Source organism: Lithobates pipiens, unplaced genomic scaffold, assembly GCF_037356315.1.
Source record: "Lithobates pipiens isolate NorthernLeopardFrog02 unplaced genomic scaffold, aLitPip1_a1.2 Scaffold_41, whole genome shotgun sequence".
Classification (NCBI taxonomy): Eukaryota; Metazoa; Chordata; class Amphibia; order Anura; family Ranidae; genus Lithobates; species Lithobates pipiens.
The window spans coordinates 1,323,231-1,351,132 of record NW_027507861.1 but is presented as its reverse complement, the minus strand read 5'-3'; the positions used below and the strand labels follow the sequence as shown (position 1 = coordinate 1,351,132).

The following is a 27,902-nucleotide window of genomic DNA, read 5'->3' as shown; positions in this document are numbered from 1 at the left end:
GTGAAAAAGTAAAAAAAAAAAAAAGGACTTTAAGTGTGCGCCTGATGGACATAAACTCAATACATCTGTCCATTACATTTCTGCTTGCTCAGACTTGCTCAAACACAGACGTTGTGTTTCAAAGTAGCATAGAATACCTTTTCACTTTTTTTATACTAGCTTGTGAGATGACAAGGAGGTGTGAAACTAATGAAATACTTGTAACTCTTCCATTATAGTTTAGCTTGTTACCCCTTTAACTTCCCCTCTTCTTTAAAAGTTTCCTCCCTGCAGCTGAAGTTTGTGAACCCTCTGGTGTGCGATAAGATTGGACTTCTGTCTAAAAGCTTTGTCACATTCAGAACACCGATATGGCTTCTCTAGAGTGTGAATCTTCTGGTGTTTGATAAGGTTTGCCCTGTGTGCAACCTTTTTTCCACATTCAGGACATTCATGTGGCTTCTCTCCGATGTGAATCCTCTCGTGTTTGATAAGCTCCTGCCTGCTTTTAAAAGCTTTGTCACATTCAGAACACTGATAAGGCTTCTCTCCAGTGTGAATCCTCTGGTGTCTGATAATGCTGTCCTTATTTGTAAAAGCTTTATCACATTCTGAACATTGATATGGCTTCTCTCCAGAGTGAACCCTCCCATGTGTGGTAAGCTCCTGCTTGCTTTTAAAAGCTTTGCCACATTCAGAACACTGATAAGGCTTCTCTCCGGTATGAATCCTTCGGTGTATGATAAGGTGGCCCCTACTTGTAAAAGCTTTATCACATTCTGAACATTGATGTGGCTTCTCTCCAGTGTGAATCCTCTCATGCATGATAAGCTCCTGCTTGGTTTTAAAAGCTTTGTCACATTTAGAACACTTATATGGCTTTTCTCCAGTGTGAGTCTTCTGGTGTCTAAGAAGGTTTGAATAAAACGTAAAAGCTTTGTCACATTCCGAGCACTGATACAACTTCTGTCCAGTATGAATCACCTGGTGTGCAATAAGGTATGACCCACGTGCAAATTTTTTTCCACATTCAGGACATTGATATGGCTTCTCTTCAGTGTGAATCTTCTCATGTTTGACAAGCTCAACTTTGCTTTTGAAAGCTTTGTCACATTTGGAGCACTCATATGGCCTCTCCCCAGTGTGAATCCTCTGGTGTATGATAAGATCTGAATTCCCTTGAAAAGCTATGCCACATTCAGAACAGTGATATGGCTTCTCCCCAGTGTGAATCTTGTGGTGTTTCATAAGATGCGTCTTATCTCCAAACATTTTTCCACATTCAGGACATTGATGTGACTTCTCTCCAGTGTGGACCCTCATGTGTTTCATAAGGTGTTCCGTCCGTGTAAAAGCTTTATCACATTTAGAACACTTATATGGCTTCTCTCCAGTGTGAATCCTCTGGTGTATGATAAGCTCGGTTGTTGTTGTATAAGCTTTGCCACATTCAGAACACGGATATGGCCTCTCTCCAGTGTGACCCCTCTGGTGTCTGGTGAGGTTTTCCTTATGTGTAAAACCTTTTCCACATTCAGAACATTGATATGGCCTCTCTCCAGTATGAACCCTCTGGTGTATGATAAGTGCTGACTTTCCTTTAAAAGCTTTGTCACATTCAGAACACTGATGTGGCTTCTCTCCGGTGTGAATCCTTGTATGTGTGGTAAGCTGTCCCTTCGATATAAAAGCTTTACAACAATAAGAACATTGATGTGGCTTCTCTCCGGTGTGAACCCTCCGGTGCCTGTTAAGTTCTGACTTGGCTGTAAAAGCTTTGTCACATTCAGAACACCGATATGGCTTCTCTCCAGTGTGAATCCTCTGGTGTATGATAAGCTTTGACTTCCATGTAAAATCTTTGTCACATTCAGAACACTGAAATGGTCTCTCTCCAGTGTGAGCTTTCTGGTGTGCAATACGTTTTTCCTCCATTGTAAAACCTTTGTCACATTACAAACAAAAAAAATAGCTACTAAAAATTACTCCTTATCTATGCATGGGTTGGACTTCACTGTAAAGCCATTATCTCCTCCAGAACACAGAAATTACTTCTCTCCTGTTGTCCTCGGAGGCCGGGTCAGTGTTGAAGTGTTACCAAAACATTTGTAACACTTTGAAAATGGATATGTCTTGAGTCCTGTGTGAATCCTTCAGTGAACGGCAATTAAGACTTTCAGTCACATAAGACACCCATATGGCTCATTTCACATGTGACTTAGTTGTATGAAGAAGATCAACACAACTGAAAACTTCATCAATCCACCTGTACAGAAAATATGAGAAAATATTAGAGGGCTAAATAATATTGATTTCTATATTTACAATCATTAAAATATCTAATATATAGAGGAATATGTACAATATTATACACGTTTAAATATTTCGATTTTATTTTACTGAGGACGCTATATTATTTCATCGGCTGGTAAAATTGACAGTCTACAATATTTTTCAGGAGAATCTGATCCTTTTTTTTTTTTTTTATAATTCAGAGCATTGTGCTGCATAGCGATGGGTGAAAGTGCTTGGGATCGATTTGTAGGTACATCTAATAAATTCATACATTGTAGATGTAAAATTCAACTTTATAGTGTGAAGGATGGGATTTTTGAAGGACAACTGTCACATAAAATATATTTATTTTATTGTAAACAAATTTAATAAAAAAACATTCTATGATAGCATAGACACTAGAGGTCAACCGATAAATATCAGCCGATATTTGGCATTTTTTGCAAGTTGCAAGTCAATGCAAGTTGCCTGAGTCTTCAGTGAAGCGACTGGTTTCCTCTCTGGGCAGTCTGCCAAGAAAAGAGCAAAGGGATACAATGTTTACACTTATGAATAAACTGAGCTCTGTGTGTAGGAGTTCTCAGTTTAACCATTTAAAGACTAAGGCCTCATGCACACGAGACGCTGTTAAACGTGTGTTCAGATGCAGTTGGACACTTTTTTCAACTGCCCCTGAACTCATTCAATGTTATCCTAGGTGTCCATGCACACAGTCTTGTTTTTTGCCGTTTTTATGCAGTTGCGTTTTTAATCTAGTTTTTCCAGAAGCAAAAAAATGGGTTCAGAAAATGTCCACGTTTGAGACGCAAAACGCGGCTAAACGCGGCACCTGTGGGGTTAACCAGTGGGTGGCAGTGTAGGGGTTAAGTGTTCCTAGGGGTGTGTTACTAACTGTTGGGGGCTGGGCTTTAATTTAGTGAACACTGATCTCTGCTCCAATCACATGGAGCAGAAATCAGCGTCACTAGTTGCTAGGCAGAATGGAGAAATGCTGTTTACAACGGCATTTCTTCATTCAGCCGCTCCGTGAGACGATCGCGGGTATGCCCGTGGCGATCAAGTCCGCGGGTCCCACGACCGGACTCACGGGGGTCTCGACCAGCGGGGGAGCGCGCCGCCGGCAGCACGCTCCCGATGGCAGGGCGGCAAATTTAAAGGGACGTACAGGTACGCCCATTTGCCTGCCCGTGCCATTCTGCCGACGTACATCGGCGTGCGCTGGTCGGCAACTGGTTAAATAAGACGAACAACAGAAAAAAAAAAAAATGGATGATGCTGTATATAATTGGTATGAAACACAATCAATCAAGTGCACCCAAAGGCAAAGAAATGACACCCAGCTCACTTCAGTTTGTGTGCATCTAAAAGGCCAAACAGAGAGGGGGCGGAGCCGGCAGCCGGAGCGCATGGTGGTGTGAGGAGAGAGCTCCGTATCAGCGGATCACATTAAGCGGCTCACAGCGACCTTTTCGGCCCACGATCGGTATCCTCCAGCAGGGGAATACCTCAGGCACACGCCGAGCATCATGTCCAAGAGAAAGGAGAGAGAGGGGCCACGGCGGCTGACCGATTTCTTCCCGCCGGCGGCGAACAGAGAGGCCCAAGATGGCGCCCGTGAAGCATACAATGCGGCGGCCTCCCCGGGACGCGCTGCCCCTACTGACCGTCCGGACCTGGGTGAGTCTCATCCCTCACACTCTCCACTGCCCTCCTCACCATTCACAAGCCCAGCTAAACAGAAAAGAAAGCTAGGAGAGCAGGGGGACACCCAGGAGGTCACTGAAGCTGAAGGGGAGGAGATGGATGAATCATCCCTGGCTACACAGCAGCTAGATGCCTTCCCCACATCAGGGCAGCCCATCCTGGACACCACTATGAAAGAGATGTTGCAGATGCTAAGAGGGGCCTTACAACAGGACATGGCTTCGTTTGTACGCTCCACTAAAACAGAACTGTCAGCAGTTAAAGAAAGAGTAGCTTATGTGGAAAACAAGATGGAGGAATTCACATTAGCTCACAATGAGCTGGTTGATGCTCACTTTGATGTTGAGTGTGAACTTAAAACTATGCGTCTCAAAATGGCGGACATTGAGGATAGGGCACGCAGAAATAACGTGAAATTCAGAGGAGTCCCTGAGACTGTGAAACCCGCTGATCTTACTGCCTATCTCCAAAAGCTTATGATTACTGCTATACCAGAATTAGCGCCGGCTGATCTTATTATTGATCGAGCGCACAGGCTGCCCAAGCCTTCTTTTCTATCTGAGCAGGTCCCCAGAGATGTGATTGCACGTATCCATTTCTTCCATTTAAAAGATCAGTTAATGTGTTTTGCTAGACAACACCCGTCTCTCCCGGACCCCTTTACAGGGATCGCTCTATACGCAGATCTGTCACAAGCTACGCTCGCGGCTAGGCACAACCTAGTCCCCATCACCAAGATTTTGCGTAATCATAAGGTTCTGTACAAATGGGGGTTTCCAGCTAAACTGGTTTTGGAAATGCATAATGAAACACATGTGATTGCTTCCATAGAGAAAGGTATGGAGCTCCTCAGAAAATGGCGCCTACTCCCTACCAATGGAGAAACAGCAGACCCGGACCCCCTTCAAGACAGAAGGAGTTATCATCGACTCAACAGAAGAAACAGATAAGTACCAGCCTGATACCATTGTGGATTACTATTGAGTCTCCGGACTACACCATTCTATTACCCCTCATTCTGGCCATCGCCCAAGTGCCTTATTTGAAGCAACTGACTAATCGGGCATAGGTTCAAGTAAGCACCCGCTGAACGGCCAATGTTCTACGTTTATTTCCCCCAGGAAGTTTTGCAGGATGAATCCTGCACAATGTTCATTGGATTTTCCTATGACTATTCTCCCCAAGTTCACTGTTGGCCGTTGGAGGCCCAATTCCCAGTTTCTGACTTCCCAACCACGTCTATCGATGTCATTGACACGTAACACCCTCTTGAGCGTTACGATCACTTCTTGGGCTCTACTTCTACAATTTACAATTGGATGGCAACGAACGGCTGTACTATTTCAGAATGAACATTAAAATTATGTCTCACAATGTGAGAGGCCTTAACAGCCCCTACAAGCGTAGATCACTTTGGAAGTCTGCTATAGATATGCACTGTGACATCCTGTGTATACAAGAAACTCACTTCCCCAGTGCTAATCCACCTAGATGCACACATGGGAAATTCCCCCATATATTTACTGCCAACGATTTGAAGAAAAAAAATGGGGTATTAATAGCTGTAAAAGACACTGTCACCTTTTCTTTGTTGCAAGAGTACATTGACCCTCATGGTCGGTATATTATACTGATTGCTGAAATTAATCATTCTATATATACGTTAGTGAATTTATATGCCCCAAATGTTAGACCTGCACGATTTGTTCGCAAAGTTGTACACAAAGCGAAATCTATGCAAAAGGGTAGCCTAATTTTGTGTGGTGATTTTAATATAGTAATGAATGCTGATCTTGATTCCTCCTCTGTAGCCCTCAGGCAGCGCCCCTGTCTAGACAGCTTCTGCCATGAAGAAAGGCTTTTTGATCCTTGGCGCTGCACCAGGGCTACGGAGAGGGACTATACATATTTCTCTGCAATGCATAACAGCTACTCGAGGATTGATTATTTCCTCACAGATTTGCATATGCTACAAAATGTGATTAAATCAGAGGTCCATAGCATCACTTGGTCAGATCACGCACCTATAACGCTGGAAATTGTAGACTTTAACAAGGCTAATAATAGGCCACTTTGGCGCAACAATACCTTCCTCCTGTCTCGCCCCACCATTAGGGATGAAATAGAAGCGAAGGTCAAGGAATTTTTCTGATTAAATGACAATGGGGAGTCCTCCCCTGCAATGGTATGGTGCGCTCACAAGGCCTTCACTCGAGGTGTCCTCATACAAATAGCTTCGAGGGAACGCAAAAATAAAACCCGCCGCATAACGCAGCTCCAAAATAAAATTATTGAATTGGAGGGATTGCATAAAAACCCGACCCTCACTTCCCCCACCATACTCCAACAGCTCAATCAATGTCGGGAAGACCTACGGCAGGAGATCAAAACTGACCATGACCTGTACTTCAAAAGACTGAAACTATCATACTACTCACAAAGCAATAAGGCTAGTAAGCTCCTAGCCTCCCAACTTAAAAAAAGACTGACTAAAGCTAATCTACCTTTCATCAAGCACCATCACTCACATCAGATTTTTCGTAATCCTAAAGACATAGCGAATACCTTTAAAGATTACTACCACTCCTTGTATAACCTTAACCAGGACCCTGACACTCACCAACCCTCTGACACGGCATTTGAACGTTTCCTTGGCACTTTGAACCTACCTAAAATAGATATCCCTACACTGAATGCTTTAAACTCCCCCATCACTTGTGAGGAAGTGACCGCAGTGATTAAGTCGTTGCCCATGCATAAGTCCCCAGGGGCGGATGGCTTCTCAGCTGAATACTATAAAGCACTTACGACTATTCTGACACCTAAACTTGCGACTGTCTTCAATTCTGCTATATCCACAGGCTCCTTTCCCAAGGAAATGCTACAAGCTGTCATAGTCACGATCCCAAAACCAGGAAAAGACAACTCTCTCCCCCAGAACTTTAGACCGATCTCACTCTTGAACTCCGATTTAAAAATATATGCTAAGGTATTAGCAAATAGATTGATGAATGTTACCCCTACCCTGCTAGGTTTAGATCAAGTGGGCTTTGTTAAAGGTAGGCAAGCACCCGATGGAACAAGACGCATGATCAATCTCCTACGATATTCTGAAATTAACAAACTTCCTAGCGTATTTTTAGCCTTAGATGCAGAAAAGGCCTTTGATAGGGTACACTGGCCATACCTATCTAAGACCCTTCAAAAATTCGGACTGTCAGGCCAAATTCATACAGCTATCATGTCCTTGTACTCTCATCCATTAGCAAGAGTCTATAATTCAGGCCTTCTCTCCGACCCCTTTAATCTAACTAATGGCACAAGACAAGGGTGCCCACTGTCTCCCATAATTTTCTCACTTGCCATAGAACCATTAGCTGAAAGTATCAGGGAAGCGACAGCTGTGAAAGGTATTCAGATAGGTGCAGAAAACCATAAAATAGGGCTATTCGCTGATGACGTCATTCTCACAATTACTGATCCTGTCACATCCCTTGCTAAAATTCAAGAGCTGATTAGTAGCTTTGGGAGGGTATCCTTTTATAAAGTTAATACTAATAAATGCTATGCCCTGGGGCTGCACTTATCATCAAGTACCCTAAGCACACTAAAAAATGTCTTCCAGTGTAACTGGAATCCTCCCTCGATCACATACTTAGGAGTTCAACTTTCCCCCTCCGCCTCTGACACATACTTGCACAACTATCCTCCCCTGTTAGATAAAATAGCTGAAGAACTGAATCAAATAGCTAAACTAAATCTCTCCTGGGTGGGAAGAATAGCGGCTTATCAAATGCAAGTATTGCCTAAATTGCTGTACCATTTCAGAACGTTACCAATCCCTATACCCTGCAAGTTCTTTGCCCAACTATCCACACATCTAAATAAATTCATATGGGCAGGTAAAAAACCCAGACTGGCCTTAGCGAAACTCTATAAGCCAAGGTACCTTGGTGGAATGGGTCTCCCTAATGCACAGGATTACTATCATGCAGCCATATTGGACCAAATGAAGTACTGGTTCTCCTGTCAATCCGACAATAAATGGTCAAACATAGAACGTACTGTCACCCCTGGGCATGACCTCCCTGCTCTAGCTATGGCGGCTAGCATTCACCACAAACCAATTGTTCCCAACTACCCTACTATTCAAGCCACGATTAAGGCATGGTCGGGCATGACTCAAAGTAAAGTTACTGACGTACCACTAAGCAAACTACGAATTCCATTAGCAACCTACCAATACCTAATACCCAACTTCTCCACACAGAAATGGAAGCAATCAGGCAATCATTTTTTTGCGCCCCCTGACGAACAAAAAGACTTAACTGACCGTTATAGGCTACACCAAATTCAGCACCTCAATGTGTCCAACACTCCTAATCCAGTAGAAATCCCACAAGCACTATGGGATTTCCTTCTGAACAAAAGCTCTAAATGTAGAAAGGGGATCTCACTTTTCTATAGGCTAGCAAACCCTCTGTATCTAAACTCTAAACTGCCCTGCATGTTACAATGGGAAAGAGAAATGAGGAAGGAATTCTCACTATCGCAGTGGCATATGGCGCTAAAACATAGTGGGAAATCCTCTGCTTGTATAGATCACTGGGACAACGCCCAGAAGATACTACATCGATGGTACCTAACCCCGCTACGCATCCACAAAATGCACACAGATACAGCCCCTTTGTGCTGGAGAAACTGCCAGCACACAGGGAATCTTCTTCATATATTATGGAGTTGTGAAGTTATCAACCCATATTGGAAGACAGTGGAGTCCCTGATCAGAGACATTACAAAGTCTAAGTGTAAACTGGATCCAGGTTTGGCTCTTCTTAGCCTCTCGATAGAACAATTCCCTCCAGTAATGCGAAAAATAGTGATTAATATCCTCTTTGCTGCCAGAATTTCACTAACAAGACATTGGAAGACCCCCACACCCCCTTCTCTAGAGCAGGTTATTATCAAAGTAAACAACATATATCTTATGGAAAAGATGTTAGCTTACAAAGAAGGGGCAATCCCGGGTTTCCATAAATATTGGGGGACCTGGGTTTCCTCCAAATATGCCTCTCCACATATGTGATCTAATTCGTGGAATTTCATGTTGAATTATACCCTGACATTACGTTGCCTGAACCCAAACTGCGCTTCATCCAACTGCAGAGTAAGCAGAGGTAATTTCATTCATCTTAACCCAGGAGTAGTGCCCAAGGAGGACTATATATCTTTGTTTGTGTTGAAGTTCCTTAGTTACCGTTTTCCCTATGCCTTATGGACAAGTCTTGCCATCCTATATATTAACACAATTGAGCTGCGTACTTACATGTACCATCGCCCTTGACCCTCGGTAAGGTCAAAGGATACTAATATTCGGGTATTCCTACTCTAGCGCTAAGCCTGCTCACAGTGTGTACCCGTCTGGGGTGACAGGCTAGGCCTACTAGTAGGCCATGTATGGTTCGCAATCTATCATAGCTCTGATAGGATACTATTGTTATTATCTTCTTATCTATGTGAGTATATGGAACACTGCCTTCAATATGTATGACAATGCTACATATTTCTTTGTTGATTGATGTATACTTGTTTCATTCAAACTCTAATAAAAATCTTTGGTTAAAAAAAATAAAATAAAAGGCCAAACAATTACCGGTCGTCACCAAGGAAATATGCAAGGGACATATTAGTATTGAGATCACCCGTTGTACTGTGCCCAAAGTATGAATTCAGTAGGCCTCATGGCAGAGGACCAATCAGCTCACATGATGAGTCATTTAACATCTTCAGTCACCATCCACTGTGGCTTGTGGGTCTGAAGTATGGATGTAGCAAAATGTACTGTGAGAGGCCTTCTCTACATTTGCCAGAGTGGTCCTGACGTCACTTCTGTGTTTTTGAAACAGTTTTATGAATAGTCCTCTAGTTTTGCCCACATAGGTCAATGCGCAAGGACACTTCAAAATATAAACACAGAAGTCAGTGTTGCAATTGAAGTAATCAAGTATTTGATATTGATTGCCCTTATGCGGATGTGTGAAATGCTCACCACAAATGAGTAGATTGCAGGCATTGCATCTAAAACACTTGTGTTTACAAAGAGAAATGAGGCCGATTCATCACTTCAACGCTGCAACTAAACCAGGCCTTAATAATGTTTTGGAGTTTCACCCCCCCCTTTTTTGTCTTTTTTCCTCCCTCCGCTTTTGCCATTTTGATTAATAGTTTTTGTCATCGATAGGTGGGTCAGAGCTGTCACTTCAAAGTATGGAGCGCGAATATGAATTGGTTTGTCAGCCCAGTAGGAAGCCTTCAATGCCTGGAGACTACCATCCTGATGCACTTGGTTGGGGGGGTGGATACCGGTGGCCCCACATGCTGGAGTTGAATCCTGCACATACTTGGCACATCACTTGTGCCAGTTTGCAGGCATTAGGATGCCAGGCCTTGCATTAGCCTGGAGATATGTGCACTCTGGCACTAGGGGGGGTCGCTGGTGGTTGATCCTATCATCCCTTAGATGGCAACCTGGCAAACATGTGGCCATATTTGTGCTCCAGGATGATGCGGATACCACTATATGCCATGACCATCTGGGTCCACCTAGACGATGCATGCATTCTGGGATGTTGTTGGCCAGCTGTGCCCCATTAAGGGAGCTATATAGTGGGGAGGGAGACATTGTCCCTACAGGGGTCATGGTTCCTCTGCTCCATCTCCAAGGATATTTTAGTATGCAGACCTTTGGAAGAAGGTATGCACATATTATGGCCAGTACTTACAGAGATAAGATAATAGGTGAGCACACCATGATTTTTGGCTTTGTCATGCTTGCAGGATTATGGATCCTTTGCTACTCACACTGCATTGTAACTATAAGCCCTTGTACACACGGCCGGAGATTCCAACCGAATGTGTCCGATCGGACCGTTTTGTCGGATATTCCGACTGTGTGTGGTCTACATCAGACTGTTTTGTTGGTAAAATTTTCTGAAAAAATGCTCCGATCGGACATACTCCGATCAGGTGTAGAAAATTCTGATCGGACAAAGTGCCACGCATGCTCAGATCAAATTCCTACACCAAAGCTATTGGCTACTAGCGTGAACGTAGTCCCATCGTAACGAAATAACGTCATCACGTTGGATTTTCCCACAACTTTGCCCGACCGTGTATATGCAACAGTTTCGGACAAAATCCGATGGATTTGGTTGTCGGAATCTCAGACCATGTGTACAAGGGCCAATAGATCTTTCCATCACCGGTTATTACATCTACTGTGACCAACATTGGATTTCTTTATCTGGCTGGGAGAAAGCTCAGGTAGTGAGAGATGGGAGTCCCAGTCTTCTTATATAAAGGTACTCAGTATTAATACTTTGTGTATGTTTTTTGCTTTTTATGCTAGCATTTTATTAGTCCTGAATGTAGGTAGGACAATTTCTTCGTCCTCATGGAACACTGAAGAGACTTTGGATTTGAGCCGAGCATAGGGGTGAGGACCACCCGGTCTGGAAAGAAAGTCAGGAATGGTTCTACATGACCCAAGGACCCAATCTCAGAAACCCCTTTTAGCCAAAGTGATGACTACTAGAAAGGCGACTCTTGCAGAAAAGTCCTTAATAGAAAGCGGGGGGGGGCGAGGCTTGGAGCCGAGCGAAGATGGCCGCAAGCTAGACGAGCTCCGTCCACGGGAGTCCCTATCTACCTCTTTCCTCGGAGCAGACCCAGCGCTGACGATGGGGAAGTCTAGGGGACACAGCTCACAGTCCCGCTCTCGTTCCCCGCGAGGTTCCGATGCGCCGAACGGACGCAGTATCCCGGAAATATTCCGGCCCCGTTCACGCGAGGCCGAGGCTTCACATCAGGCCTACGTGGAGGCCCCGTCCCCGGCCAGGAGCACGCCAGTAACTGAGCTCTCGCTGAGAGCTGACAGAACGCCGAGCCCACAGAGCCTGCAGACGCTTACCATGGCTGATCTCAGAGACGTTGCAGCTGATATCAAAAATTCTCTGACCGCTGCCATCACGGAGCTCCGGAGGGACATTCAGGCCATGCATGCCAGAGTTTCTGGCGTGGAGGAAGCAACTGCCCGCCACGACACCGCCATCAGGCAGCTGAAGCACTCCTCTCTTTCATATAACTCACAGCTACGAGATGTGAACAGGTACATGGAGGACCTTGACAACAGGGGCCGCAGGCACAACGTCCGGGTAAGAGGTATCCCTGAAAGCATTGAACCCTCGCATTTGACCCAAGTCACCACTCAGTTGTTTGATGATCTGCTTGGCAGACCCCCAGAGACCCCTTTGGAATTTGAGAGGCTACACAGAGCCCTTAAGCCCAGAAGCAGAGACACGGACCCTCCTAGGGATGTCGTTTGCTGTCTCGTGAACTTTAAAATTAAGGAAGACATCCTAAAGAGGGCTAGGGATCGCAGACATCTGATGTTTCAGGGTGCAGAAATCAAGATCTTTCAGGATCTGTCCCCCATAACTTTACAGAACAGAAGAGATTTACGCCCCCTGCTTGAAGTCCTCCGACGCAAAGGCATCCAATACAAATGGAGGTTCCCATTCGGCATATCCGCCACGGTGGCGGGACGCACCGCCGTTCTGCGAGTACCTGAGGAGCTTGGAAGGTTTTGTGAGACACTTCAACTACCTCCTGTCGATTTACCTGATTGGTACAAGGCCTTCCGTCACACCCATCTGCAGAGAACCAACTCGATGGACACCATCCCTGAAAGAGATGACTTCCACATAAGGAGACGCAGATCATCATCGCCGAGATCGCTCCGCCAAAGGGATGTTGGTGACAGAGCGTTCAACAGTCCCACAGCCTCACCTGCCCACAGGTGAGCCAGACCAGATTGCCCGTAACCTGGCAGACTTTTGTTAAGTGATACAATCCTCTCACTTTAAAAATACTTTCCTTGCCCCTGTTGGGCTCCTGTTTCCCTTTCCCCCCTCTCCCCTGCTGAACAACTTAGCTGGCCACCAGGCCTTTGAGCTTGTCACCCGTGACCCTTTAACTTTGCGAGAGTGGTGACGGACTTGTCCCCACTCCTCTCCCGCCTCCCCCCTTCATGCCCCCCTCCCCATGTACGCTTTCAGATACCAATAATCCCCCCTCCCCCCCTTTCTTTTTGAGGTTTTTTTTTCTTTCTTTTTTGATACACCTGTAGCGGACGTAGAGAGAACTACATGCTTCTGGGACAGCTCTGTATCATCTGAGGCCCTTTCTGTCATGTTTGGGTACTAAACTTGTCCTCTCTTAATTTTTTTTTTTGACTGATTGGGCTGCCCTACTCGTTTGACCACTATCTACGTGGAGAGAGAAGTACTCCCATAGTTTTGTAATCAGATCCCACTTGTCGCAGTGAAGCACTTTTGGGGTGGGTGGGGGGTTGGGGGTGAAGGGGTGCTGGTTTTGGTGGAAAATTAATATAATAATTAGATAATAGCTGAAAGATGAAAGGACGGGGGGAGGGGGGGTAGGGATTTTGGGGATTGTAGAGGTTACCAGTAACAGCCTAGGGGCTTTCATTGTTCCCTATCCTCGCATGTTCACCTGGGGGCTGCCAATACTGTTTTTCTTGATTTTGTTAACCTGTTGTAATATGGTTTGTAATTATTTGATACCTGTACCCTATTCTTGTTTTATATGTTTTCATTTTCCGAATCCCCTCTGCTTTCTACTTTTTAGCAGGCTCCAGTTAGACTACTGAAAATTTTGCATGGACTCCCGTTGGACTGATCCCTACACGGACTTGACTCGGACTTCCCTCCTCGACCCCACACAACGGAAGGACCCTCCGACTGTTGAACCTTTCCGTATTAACCGACTTAGGTCAGGGTAAGGTAGCTGTGCTACACAACCCTCCGGTACCAACCTTCTTCCCTTCCCCTCCTCTCTCACCCTCCTTCCCCCTCCTCCCTCTTTGTCTTACCTCTACCCCCCCTTTTTATCCCCCCCTTTTTTTTTCTCTTCCCCATTATTTGCCTCTCTCCGGCCTCCTCCACAGCAAATACACTCTGACATTCCTGTAGACAACGCAAGTTCATAGCCATAGACCGGGTTCCAATTTGCCACCCTCCTCACACGTCCCTTTTTAGACTTCACCATGCCGGTCCCAACTGTAAATTCTGATTCGGCTACCCTTAAAATTCTCTCACAAAACGTGAAAGGCCTTAACATCCCCGAAAAACGCAGCCAGATCCTGACCCTACTCGCCAAACAGAAGGCGGATATTGCTTTTTTACAAGAAACCCATTTTCGCACGGGTCAGGTCCCTAATATTGTAAGCCGCAAATACCCCACAGTATACCACTCTACCAACCCTTTGGCCAAAACTAAGGGAGTAACGATTCTGATTTCGCGAGACATCCCCTGGCAATTAGAGGATTCCTTGATCGATCCAGAAGGGCGATATATATTCCTAAAGGGTTTTGTTTACAATCGCCCAATCACATTAGCAAACATCTACAGCCCTAACACAGCGCAACTGAGCTTTTTTCGTACTGTTACAGATCTTCTCACAAACTTCAAAGCAGGACTGACCATCTTCGGTGGGGACTTTAATGCAACACTCCAACCACTCCTAGACTCCTCCTCGGGCACCTCCTCCCTTCCATATAAGACACTGCGACAAATCAAAACTCTTCTACAGGCTCTCACACTACACGATACATGGCGCACCCTACATCCCAACACGAAAGACTTTACCTTCTTTTCGCCGCCCCACAACAGGTACTCGAGATTGGACTACCTTTTTATTTCCCAGAGAGATCTCCCCATGCTCAAATCAGCCAGTATTGAACCGCTTCTTGTTGCTGACCACCACCCAATTTCGTTGCTCCTTACTCTCCCAGATCAGCCACGAGCCACGAAAATTTGGCGTTTGAATGCCTCCCTCCTTACATCTGAGGCTGACATTAACAGTATCGGATCCAGCCTAAATCATTTTTTTTTTAGAAAATGCCGATCCCTTGATGTCCCCAATAACGATCTGGGAAGCCCATAAATGCACTATAAGGGGAAAATTTCTAGAACTCGCGGCCGCCAGGAAAAAGGCAAACCAAGCAAAAATATCTGATTTGATACATAAAATCCAACAATTGGAAAGATCCCATAAACAATCTTTGGCACGGGACACCCTTCAAGAATTGACTGACACAAGACAGCTCCTTTTGGAGACCTTAAACCTTAGAATACGCCGCAAATTCATTCTTACTCAAAAGTTGTTTTACGAACAGGGAAACAAAAATGGTAGACTATTAGCCCAAGCCATTCACACCAAGTATGCCTCTAGCACTGTACACACCATAGTAGACCCGAAGGGTACTGCCCATACCTCGTCGGAAGACATAGCAGCCCAGTTCGAACACTACTACAAAGGCCTTTATAATCTACCATGCCCAACAGCCTCCTCCGGCTCCCAGCAACAAAGGGAGTCGCTCATTGCAAATTTTCTTGACCAGTATTGCCCCGGGAAGATATCAAGAGCAGTAGCCACAGATTTGGATAAGCCCATCACAGAATCAGAACTAAAGCAGGCTATTAAACAAATGAAATCGGGTAAAAGTCCAGGCCCGGACGGTCTTCCCACCCTCTATTACAAAGTTTTCTCTGAGATTTTGTCAACGCCATTTCTCAAAACATTTAATTCCCTAAGCATCTCACCTACGCCGTTTCATAGGCTCCTAGAAGCCCACATAACGGTCATCCCCAAGCAGGGGAAGGACTCTGCGTCGGTCACAAGCTATAGGCCCATTTCCCTGCTTAACTCCGACATAAAGCTCTTCGCCAAGATATTAGCCAATCGTTTACTCCCGCTTCTCCCCTCTCTCATTGGGACATATCAGGTGGGTTTTGTCCCCGGCCGAGAGGCCGGGGATAACACTACCAAGGCCATCAATTTACACCACTGGCTCTCCTCCCAAAACCAAAAAGGCTTTTTTCTGTCTCTAGACGCGGAGAAGGCATTTGACAGGCTGTCCTGGGACTACTTGGAAGCGGTACTTATAGGCTTACCTAACAGAATGCTAGATCTGATTATGTCCCTCTATTCAATACCAACTGCCAATATAAGAGTTAACGGGCGCCTGTCAAATGCCTTCCCCATCCGCAACGGAACGAGACAGGGGTGCCCCTTGTCTCCCATCTTATTTATCCTAACCCTAGAACCCCTTCTTAGGCGCTTCCAAACTAACGAAGACATTAAAGGATTACGAGTAGCGGGACATACCCACAAACTGGCGGCGTTCGCTGATGACATCCTGCTGTTTCTCAGCGAACCGCTTACATCCATTCCAAACTTACTCAAAGACTTTGAATCATTTGGCCGAATCTCCAATCTGAAAATACATTTTTCAAAATCCAGCGCCCTAAACATTACTCTTCCAAGAGACTTAGTCACTCACTGTCAGAACACCTTTCCTTTCTCTTGGCAGCGAGAAGCCATAACATATTTGGGAATTCAGCTCCCCACTCAACTTAGCGATCTCTATTCAAAGAATTTCCTCCCATTAGCATGCTCCATTGCCAAGGATTTACGTAGATGGAATAAGCCCCATTTTTCCTGGTTCGGCCGCGCTTCTATCCTTAAGATGAATGTGCTCCCAAGGATCCTTTATCTCTTACAAGCGATCCCCATTCAACTCCCGGCCTCCTTTTTCGCACATATCAAACGCTTATCCACCCTATTCTTGTGGAAACACAAGCGCCCGAGGATTAGCTATGTACAATTAACAAGCCCCAAATTCTCAGGGGGAATTGGTCTCCCTGATCTCAAAAGATACTCTTTAGCCTGTCATTTGGTCAGAATCACAGATTTGTCAACCCACGGGACTGACAAAGACTGGGTCGCACTTGAAGACTCTTTCTCTGCAGTACCCATCAAGCATACACCTTGGATCCCCTTCTCTTCTAGACCCAATGCCCTGAAAGACCATCCCTTAGTAAATGCAACACTAAACATTTTCAAAGAAGCATGCAGACATTATGACATCTCTTCTAACCCGGGACCTCTCACACCCATCCGTCTCAACCCATCTTTCCCCCCTGGTATGTCTACAAATTTTCTCAAAGATGTTTGGCCACATAGAGATTTATTGGCACACCAGTTCTACAAGAACGGTAAACTCCTAGACTATATGAGCCTTCCCAGCAATGTCGACAGCCACCCCTTCCCCAAGTGGACTTATTTCCAAATACGCCACTTTCTCAGAGGGGAGCACAAGAGGGGAATAATATCCAGGCAACTTACACCCTTTGAGACTCTCTGCTCCCAAGGCACACCCCAAAGACACTTGATTTCTTCTATACATTCACTGCTCTCTCAGTCCAAATCTCCAAAGGACTGGAAGGCATGTCGAGCCTGGGAGAGAGAGTTACAAATGGAGATCTCTGAGGAAGCTTGGGAAAAAAAATTTCTTCATCACACACAAAGGTTCACTGAACGTAAATACCCAAGAGAATAATTATAAAATCATCTCCAGATGGTACCGACCTCCGGAAGTAGTCAGCAAATTCAATCCGGAGATCCCTAACAAATGCTGGAGATGCCTGAATGATGAGGGCTCCTGCCCCAGAATACAGACTTTCTGGACCCAGGTCCACAGAATATTCAGCTCCATTACCGGCACCTCAATAGATTACACACCAGCCGCATGCTCCTCCATCACACATCTGTCACGTCCCACACATATATGAAATCACTGAGCCTACATCTACTTAATGCCGCTAAGCTTTGTATCCCGACCCACTGGGGTTCTCCGAATGTTCCTTCCACAAACGAATGGTTAAACAGAGTAGCGAAAATAGCTGAAATGGAAGAACTCATTCATATCGCTCGAGACTCCCCACATAAATTTGCTCAGACATGGGACAAATGGACACACTTTCGAGATTATGATCTTCTCTGCCCCGGGACCATTCCAAACTCCCATTCAGACCCCGCGCGGGTCCCTGCCTGACCCGGTATTTGTTATTACACAGACAAGAGATGCCCTTATTAAAATCAGACAAATTGAGCCATCATGATGGGCTGCTTGCCCGTCTACACATTTGCCTGTGCAGAAGGGGGAGCCCGGAGAGAGGATCCCCCCCCCTTTTTTTTTTCTTTCTAACCACCCCATCTCCTTCCTTTCCCCTTTTCCCCTGCTTACTTTCTTATCTCTCCCCCCCCAGGGTTTTTCAACCCTATGACCCCCCCCCTTAAAGATCGTCTGCTAAAACTTACAGTGACGCTCCACTTCCGTGATCATTCGACCGCTTCTCCCCAGCTGGGCGAGTACCCTCTCTGCCCTCTATTTACTGCTCCCTCCCTCTGACATCTCGCCCTTTCCCCTCTACTTCACAATGAGCCTTAGGAAGATGGAATGTAACCTTTGAATGACTGGACTTTCCCGAGACACGAGTCTTCACCCCTGGACTACGTATCCCCCTAGTATAAGCTAAAATGTCCCTCAGGGATTTGACACAAGCACTTAGTGGAGTATGGGGACAATTAGTTCGGATCAAGTTGGAGGTATGGAAAAAGATTACCTTACATCTTATTGCTATGTTCCAACACTTCTTTTGTATTCTTAGATGATTGCGGTTATAATATGTACTGTGCTCCCTTAGTACTTTTATTGTCACATGTTTCTCTTTGTACTGTTTGAAAACCCAATAAATACTTTATGGAAAAAAAAAGAAAGCAGTGCTTAGTCCAGACAGTGAGTCGAGGACCAGGAGAAACTTTGAAGCCTGTTGCCCCACAGAAAAACTGCAGAGTTAAAGGATGAACAGCCCACGATGTACCAGAGAAGGCCAACAAGGCAGAGACTTGGAGCCTGAGAGAGCTGATGGACAGAGACAGATCTAGAACGGATTGAGGAAAGCTGAGAATATCCTGGGATTCCCGGATCCTTGAATGATCTGCCCATAGAGGATGAGAATTTGACAAACTTGGCCAAAATTCTCTCATATACTTTATTCGCGATTGCCCTTCTCGAGCCCATGAGGGTGGAAATTACACCAGAGAGACTCCAGCCTTTCCTTCTCAAGAACCAGACCATCAGTCTCAGTAATGCCGGACAAGGGTGCAGGACTGCCCCTATGAGAAAGAAGGTCCAGCCTGAGAGGAATAGGTAGCAGATCCCAGAAGCTGAGCTGGGTCAGGAGGGGAAACCATGGCCCGTTTGGCCAGTATGGTGCTATTATCACCACCTCGACCGCCTCTACTTGAAGCCTCCGTATGAATCTGAGGATGATCGGGAACGGGGAAAAAGCATATGTCCTGTTGGAGTTTCCACTGATCTGTGAGGGCATCTATTCCGAAGGTCTGGCTGCAACGGCCCCAAGTATATAACTTCTTGATTTTGAAGTTGCAGGGGGATGCAAATAAATCTACTTCGGGATTGACTTCCAAGGACAGAATCCACTTGAACGTCTGCGTGTGCAGCGACCACTCATTGTTGTCCAGCTGAGTGCGCGACACAAAGGACATTCTAGACTCCAGGGACGAAGATTGCTGAAATATTGGCCAGATTTTTCTGAGCCCAGGACATGATGGGCTCGACTTCTTGGAGCAGAGTAGAGCTTTGAGTGCCCCCCTGTCTCTTCACATATGAGGCCGCTGTGGTGTTGTCCATCTTCAGTAAAACTGACTTCCCCTTCAGGAGATGAGTAAAAGATTGGAGGGCAGACCAGGCTGCCCGTAACTCCAGGACATTCGAGCCCGGGTTGTGAAGATGGGCACCCCACTTGCCTTGAGCAAGTTCTGACCCACAAAGGGCTCCCCAACCAGTACCACTGGCATCGGTCAAGACCATGACCCACGAGACGGGGTGATGGAGTGGCAGGTGAGCAGATTTCTGCACTGGAGTCACCAGAAGAGGCTGTTCCTCATCACTGAAGTTATGTGAATGGACTGATTGTCGTCCCTCAAATTCCATTGTTGAAGAAACCCTATCTGAAAAGGGTGTAATCTCCCCAGAGACCACTTGACCATTGTGCCGATAATATTTAAGCATTGCGAGGCTTTTAGGTGTGAAGAGCTCGGGGCTCTTGATATTCTTCCTTGAATGACTGGAATCTTTTCCACTGGGAGAGAGATGGAACTTTCTGCCGTGTGGAACTAAGTACAGTATATCAGGCACTGGACTGGTTCCAGATTGCTTTTTCCCCAGACGTGCTGGAAGAGAAGCAGACGCGCCCCCACCCGACCCACCAAATGGCTTAGCCGGCTTTTGTCCACTGGACACCTGGCTCTTAGCGGGCTTCTGGAAGGATGCCCGTCTTCTGCTCCAATTCCTTCTGATATCTCAGCCGGGCCTGTAAGAGTGTGCTTCCCTTGAATGCTTAGTACTATATCTTCTGTGCTGAGGCCTTTTCTGATTGAACAGATACCTAACCTGAGGCAGGAAGCCTGACCTCCCACCTGTGGCCCGGGCTATGGCGCTATCCAGCTTATCATCATACAGCGAGGAACCTTTAAGGGGATCCTACAACTGGGCCTGCTTGGATGCTGTGTCAGCGAGCCGGGGCGCATCCACAAAGTGCAGTGCCCAAGGACAGTATAGTCAGGACTGACAGGCGAATAAGGTTGATTGGAGCCTTCCCCAGGAAGGCCACAGCCAGCTTCAGCTCCTGGATTACCAAGCCCCTGGCCAGTTCTTCTGAGACTTCTTTGATCATGGAGTCTGCATTCTCCATCTAAGCCTCAATGGCCTTGGACCTGGCCACAAGGGCCAAGGCAAGTTTGCAAGCCATCACGGCTGACCCATAAATCCTTTTAAGATCTTGATATATTCTTCTCTCAAGCCCATCTTTGAAGGATACCACTTCTTCCAGAGGAAGAGTGAAGCGTTTAGCTAGTTGCATCAGAGCTGTGTCTACGTGGGCAGCGTTTTCCAGATATTTCACTTCCTCAGCCTTGAAGGGGTTCCTTTAATTCAGAAAGGAGTTGAAAATTGGAATGTTCGTTCTCCAGATGTTCAAAGAATTTCTTCTGTTTAGCAGTGGGAGTAAAAGAGTTTTGCCTCTTAAGGGCCTCTTTGACCGCTTTAATTAGTGGAGAAACCAGGGTGAAATTGAAGCCTCCGACAAACTCATCTCCCTCCATCTTGCTATGAGAGGAATCAGGGGAGGAATCATAAGGCTGGAATGGGCCCGGATACTCCTGGGCCTCATCAGCCAGGGAGCCAGATAACGTGGTGGACTGGCTCTGCGTGTAAGATGTACCCCACTGGGGGATTGTTGCACCACTCGTTTGACCAGCGTCTCCATTTGCCAGCTTTCAGCATCTTTTTCCTGACCGCCTTGGCATAACAAGGGTCACATAAGGACTTGACTTCCGGGACCCACAACCCCAGCAGGATCTGTGAGCAAAACGGCTGTCGTGGCGGTGGGTGTGGTGTTTGGAGGAGGAATGGGAACATCTCCTCTGATGTTGGGTCCTAGACGGAGAGTCACGTCCTTGATGAAGAAGGTGGGCATTACGGCCTGGCAAGGTCCCGGTCATCTTGGATAGTAAGCTGATGGTCTGACCTGGAAGGGCTAAAAAGGAAGAATGTGACATTTAGGGAATCAGTCCATCTGCATGTGGACCTGGCCCTCCCCTTCTCATGCCCCACATACCTAGAGCACGAGGGCTGGCCATACGGAGGTGGCTTTGTAGGAACACTCACACATTCTAGAACAAAAGGAGCACAAATAGCAGTGCAGCTTCCCCTTTAAGAGGCATCTTAGTCCCCCTTCCCTCTTTTACCATAGCCTCAGGCTGAAGCCAAACATCAGCTGGGAACCTGGGACCTGAGGAGCGGACACAAGCTGCCTGTAGTAATCCTTAGAATGACAGGGCTCTCAAGGATTCAAAGATCTCCGCTGGAATTACATCACCGCCATGCACGGACTGCGCCTGCGCAGTGGTGACCTGCCATAGCGCACCTGCATGGCCGCCGGGTCCCCTGCTACACCGCGCATGTGCAGTAGCGACCCACGAGAAGAAGGGCACATGAGGGAAAAACAAACAGGGAACTGCTGCCATGGAGAATCTTCAGACCTGCCAGCCGTTCCACCAAGCCTGGGCATATGAAGACCATCCCCACCACAGGACACAGGGGCCTGGAGCTACACACCCGCCCAAGGCTGGGCCCTGGGCTATCTTGAAATTGCCTGGCTTCAACTTCCACAATCAATTTTGGACATCCGTAAATGTAATGAGGTTCAATGAGGAGGACAAAAAAAAATCTCTAGCGGTGAGCTAAAATTTATGGGAGTGGGGTCCTATAGCATTGGAGAGGAGGCGGGGTTAACCCACACGTAGTCTCCCATGAAGTCTGTCAGGAAAAGAAGGTTTACTGACATTATGTTTTAAAAAAAAAAAAAAATTAAAAAAAGAAGTGACTAAGTGACAGAAATTTGCTGGAGTGCTGTTATGCTTGGTTAACACCTGGTTTAAACTTTTGTTAAAAGAGAACTATGACCCAACCTTTTTTAGCCCTTGTACACACGGTCGGAGATTCCATCGGAATGTTTCCTATCGGAGCATTTTGACGGATATTCCGACTGTGTGTGGTCTGCATCGGACGGTTTCCATCGGAATATCCGTCGGACAAACTTTTCCAACTTGCCGGAAATATTTTCAGACAAAATGCTCCGATCGGACATACTCCGATCATGTGTAGCCTACTCCGACGGACAAAGTGCCACGCATGCTCAGATCAAATTCCTAGACCAAAGCTATTGGCTACTAGCCTGAACGTAGTAACGTTGTAACGAAATAACGTCATCACGTTATGTACAATCGGATTTTCCGACAACTTAGTCCGACCGTGTGTATGCAACATCACTTCTGGACCTCTTCCGGAATTAATCTGTCGGAGTAACTCCAACGGATTTGGTTGTCGGAATCTCCGACCGTGTGTACAAGGGCTTAGGCCTTAGTTCTCTTTTTGTTCACAAGATGACATATAGTATGTTCTCCTGTGACAAAAAACCTCATGTGCATGTGGCGGGTTATTGCTGTCAAGGTCCACCCTGCCACCTGATTGACAGCTGGCTCTGCCTCACTAGAGCCAGCTGTGCCCACCCCCTCCCCAGATTTCCTCCTCAGTCTGTTCTTCCAATCAGAGCTAGAGAATCGGAAGGGAGAGGGGATCCCTGTGGGGGTGGCAAAACTACGCATGTGAAGTAAAACATCATGTACAATATCTACCAAATCTGCACAAACCACAAACAAAAAAAGTCTAGTTGTATGCAAGATTTAATAACGAGGTGTAAAGTGCGTGTGGTTTGACAACATATACCCCTCAATATCTCCAAAACCAAAGTGGCACAAACGTTTAATTTTGCAGCACAAACGCGGCAACAACTAATGATGCGTTTGTTTTTAAAATTCAGAAACATGGGGTGCAAAGTGGGCGGGGTTGCTGCACCTATAAAAACGCACAATATCTCTGCAACCAAAGCGGCACAAACGTTTATTTTTGCAGCACAAACGAATGGCGCGTTTGTTTTTAATACGTTTTCCCAGTTTTTAGTGGTAAAAGTAGGTGCCTCGGCTTATATTCAGGTCAGCTTATACACGAGTATGTATGGTAGTTGCTTTTTCCCCAGGAATGTAACTTTAAGGCAGTGTAGTGAGATAATAAATAACTGGATTAAACACTAGGAGTCCCATCATGCCTCTGCCTCTGGGTGTCATGCTTGTGGCTCTCAGAGCCTTGCTGTGCCTCATGGGAATTGTAGTTCTGCAACAGCTGGAGGTCCGCTAATTGCATATCCCTGGTCTAGTGCATTAACTCTGTCATTTGTAGGTAGGAGTATATATATCCCAATGAGTTTGCGTTTAGAGTGTCTTATAGTTACTGCCATATAGGGGTGAGCTTGATGTTCGAGTCGAACGTAACTTCGACTTGAACATCGGGTGTTTGCCTGGTCGCTGAACATTATGGGGCGTTCATGGCAAATTTGAGCGCTGTGGAACACCCCATAATGCACTGCAAAATTACAGTGCATTGCCGTATGACGATTGGCCAAAGCATTCATCTGACCTGCACGCTTTGGCCAATCACTGCACGCTCCTCTGTGAGAGCCATAATTGGCCAAAGGCAGGGAACCTTTGGCCAATCATGGCTCAGGGGGACCAAGTCCACGCCCCACACCATAGAAGGATCCTTACATAGAGGCTGTGTGCAGTGTTGTTGGCGTGGACAGAGAGATAGCTTTAGCTAGATTAGGTAGGTAGTTTAGTCAGTTAGTGGCAGTGTATTTGAGATATGTGTAGCCTATATATATTGTCAGGGCTGGCCTCAGCCCTTCCTTCTCAGAGCAGGCTGCTCAGCGGTCGGTTAAGTGCCAGCTTTAATCTTTCCACAGTGACTCACCTGGTGATGATATCCTGCTCATCAGTCCTGCTGGTTACTTAAGCTGTACATTTCAGTTCCTCTCTGCCTTCGCCTTGGTCAACATATGAAGAGACTCTCTCCTGTGTTCCTGTTAAAGATTTACTTGGCTGACGTCCCTTCTGGTTCCTGATCCTAAGGTTTCCTGATTTGTTCTGAAGTACACTGATCCCTGGCTCCCTGATATCCTGGCTTGTCTGACTACCCGTTCCAGTTAGCAAACTCTGGCTATGTTTTGACTACACTTTCTGTTAAACCTTTTTTGCAATTTTATTATTATACAGTGTGATTTTTACTGCACTTCTGTCTCAGTCTGTTTCATGGTTTCTGACAGTAGGCATAGGCCTTAAATTCAGAAGATGCTGTCAATCCACTTGTTGGTAATATTTTTTCTAGATTGGATAAGCAAGATCACCGCATAGAACAGTTTGCCATGGCATTACAAATGCTCCTGAATCATAAGGCTCACCTGGAATCTCCCACTGTGGCTACTCCAGTATCATCTGTGTGGCATCCTATCCCTACAGCTGCTCCAGTCTCTGTGCAGGCACCCGCCTTGAGTATTACCTCTATAAAAGAGGTATGTCTGGTTTTGCTCCACTTTCCCAGCGATTTGGGGGGTGAACCAGTTCAATGTTTCTCAATCAGGTTGAGATATACTTTGAGATGCTGCCCCAGGCGTTTCCCCACAGACAAAAGCAAAGTAGGTTTTGTGACATCTTTGCTTTCTGAGAGAGCCTTGGCCTGGGATAACCCTCTATGGGAGACACAAAAACCTGTTGTCCTGAGTTAACCAGAGTTTGTGGCCTCCTTTAAAAGGGTATTTGAAGTTCCCGCATGCTCTGCTTCTGCTGCCGCTGCCAAGAGCCTCATAACAGAGTACGAGAACTGTTGCAGATTACACCATTGATTTCTGTACTCTGGCAGCAGAGGTTGCTTGGAACAATGAGGCCCTTGTGGCTGCTTTTTTCTCATGGGCTCTCGGATATCAAAGATGAGATAGCAGCCCAAGACATACCCACTGAGCTGGGGAAGTAGATCACGTTTGTCATCCTCATTGACACCAGACTCAGAGAAAGACTTTTTTAAAGAGCGCTTGTGGAAGTCTCCTGTACATTTGTCTCTGAGATTTGCAGTCCCATTCTTGCCTCCCTCACCTCCCATGCCTCCTGGTACAGAGTCGGTCAGTGAAGTGGAACCCATGCAGTTGGGCTTCACACATCTCTCTGCAGATGAGAGAACCCTTAAGAGGAGGGAGAGACTGAGCCTTTTAAAATGGGGCCTGCCTGGCCATAATAAAGTTTTGTCATACCCATCCAGGGAACACTAAAACCTTGAGGTTCTGTAGTGGACAAACCTTAGGTGGCATCGTTTCATTCCCAGTTATCCAGAAGGATAAGCCCCTGGTTTCAGTTACCCTTTCTTGGTCTCAGTCCTCCATCGAAATACAGGCTCAAATCGACTCTGGGGCTGCAGGCCTGTTCATTGATGCTGCCTTTGTATTTAAGAACTCTATTCCACTGCAGCTTCGTGCCACTCCACTTGCCATTGAGGCTCGACCGGAGACCTTTATAGCCTGCCCATGTGACTCATGAAACTGCTCCGTTGTCCATGGCCATGGGGGCTCTTCACCATGAGATAATCAAATTCCAAGTAATTTTTTCCCCCAAGTTTCCAATGGTTATTGGTTACAAAGGCACAACCCCTCTTGATTTGCTGCATTGTGGTGACCAGGAGAGGACCTCACGATGAAGCCAGACATGTTTTCAGAATGTGGCTAGGGTCCTGTGCACCTATTCACACTCCTCCTTGCTGGAGGAGTACTGTGATTTTAATGATGTCTTTGACAAAAGGTCAAGCCAGTAGTTTGCCTCCACACCAGCCTTATGATTGTGCAATTGACCTTCAACCTGGTGCCATACCACATCTTAGCCGGGTTTACCCTTTGTCGGTCTCAAAGGATAAGGCCATGGAGGAGTATGTTGCAGATGCATTTTCTCGAGGATTCATCCCCAAATCCTATCTCTTGTTGGTGCTAGTTTCTTTGTGAAGAAGAAGAGTGGTGAAATGAGACCTTGTCTTGATTATAGGGGTCTCAATTGTTTCACGATTAAGAATGCTTATCCAATTCCGGTGATTATGGAGTTCATGAGGATCAAGAAGGGAGATGAATGGAAAGCTGTGTTTAAATAGCAGGACAGGCCATTATGAGTACCTTGTAATGCCTTTTGGCCTTTGCAACGCTCCAACAGTTTTCCAGGAATTTATCAACGATGTCCTCCAAGATTTGTTGCAGCTATGTGTGGTGGTTTATCTCGACGATATCCTCAATTTTCAAATCCCTAGAGAGCCACCACACAGATGTCTGTCATGTGCTTCAGAAGCTGAGAGAAAACCATCTGTATTGTAAATTGGAGAAGTGTGAGTTCCATCGTGAACAGGTTAAATTCCTGGGTTATGTTAATTTCTACTGCTGGTTTTATGATGGACCCAGAGAAGCTTTTCACAGTCTTAGCCCTTGTACACACGGTCGGACATTCCAACAACAAAATCTGTCGGATTTTGTCCAATGGATTTTGTCCGAAACTGGTGTTGCATACACACGGTCGGACAAAGTTGTCAGAAAATCTGATCGTTCGTAACGTGATGGCATTATTTCGTTATGATGGGACTACGTTCAGGCTAGTAGCCAATAGCTTTGGTCTAGGAATTTGATCTAAGCATGCGTGACACTTTGTCCGATTGTTTGTAGAGAATTCTGATCGGACAAAGTCATGATAGCCCAGCTCGAAAACGATCGGTCAGATATTCAGAGGGAAAAACAGTCCGATGGAGCCCCCACACGGTCGGATTATCTGACAACATGGTCCGATCTGACATTTTCTGTCGGAATGTCCGACCGTGTGTACAAGGGCTTACAGTAGCCCCAACCTGTGGGTTTAGGTCTTCTGCAACGTTTTCTTGGCTTTGCCAATTATCGGAAGTTTATTTGTAACTTCTCGTCTCTGATCAAGCCTCTGACTGATATGACCAGAAAGGACGGTAACCCACAGAGTTGGTCTCCGGAGTCCATTTAGGCCTTTTTAGAATCTCAAGGCTGTTTTTGTTTCTGCTCCTGATAATCCTGATCCTACATTACCCTTTACCCTTGAGGTTGATGCTTCTGAGACAGGAGAGTGCTATGCATCCTTGTGGTTACTTTTCCAAGAACTTGTCACCTGCGGAGTACAATTACAAGATTGATGACAGAACTGTTGGCGATCATTTTAGCCCTGAAAGAACGAAGGCATCACCTCAAATGTTTCACTGTGCCAGTTCTCATTCTTACTGACCATAAGAATCTCACATTCTTGTCTAAGGCTAAACAGCTCTCTCCCAGAAGGGCGCAATGGGTTCTTTTCTTGTCAAGTTTCAATTACGTAGTCTCATTCTTACCTTAGTACTAAGAATGTAAGGACTGATGCTTTGTCACAACAGTTTTACTCCACTTCCAAGATGGAATCTGTTTCTGTGATTCATCCTGATCGT

General features: G+C 46.0%; 1 protein-coding gene across 1 annotated transcript in view; it reads right to left on the bottom strand.

Annotated features, from left to right (window-relative positions):
- The window catches only part of LOC143956783 (uncharacterized), a 312,193-nt gene that overhangs the window by 269,057 nt on the left and 15,234 nt on the right, over positions 1-27,902 (bottom strand). The window contains 1 exon segment of the mRNA XM_077466960.1: positions 279-2,245. Within this exon segment, the coding sequence (XP_077323086.1) occupies positions 279-1,914 (1,636 nt within the window). The 5' untranslated portion in view covers positions 1,915-2,245.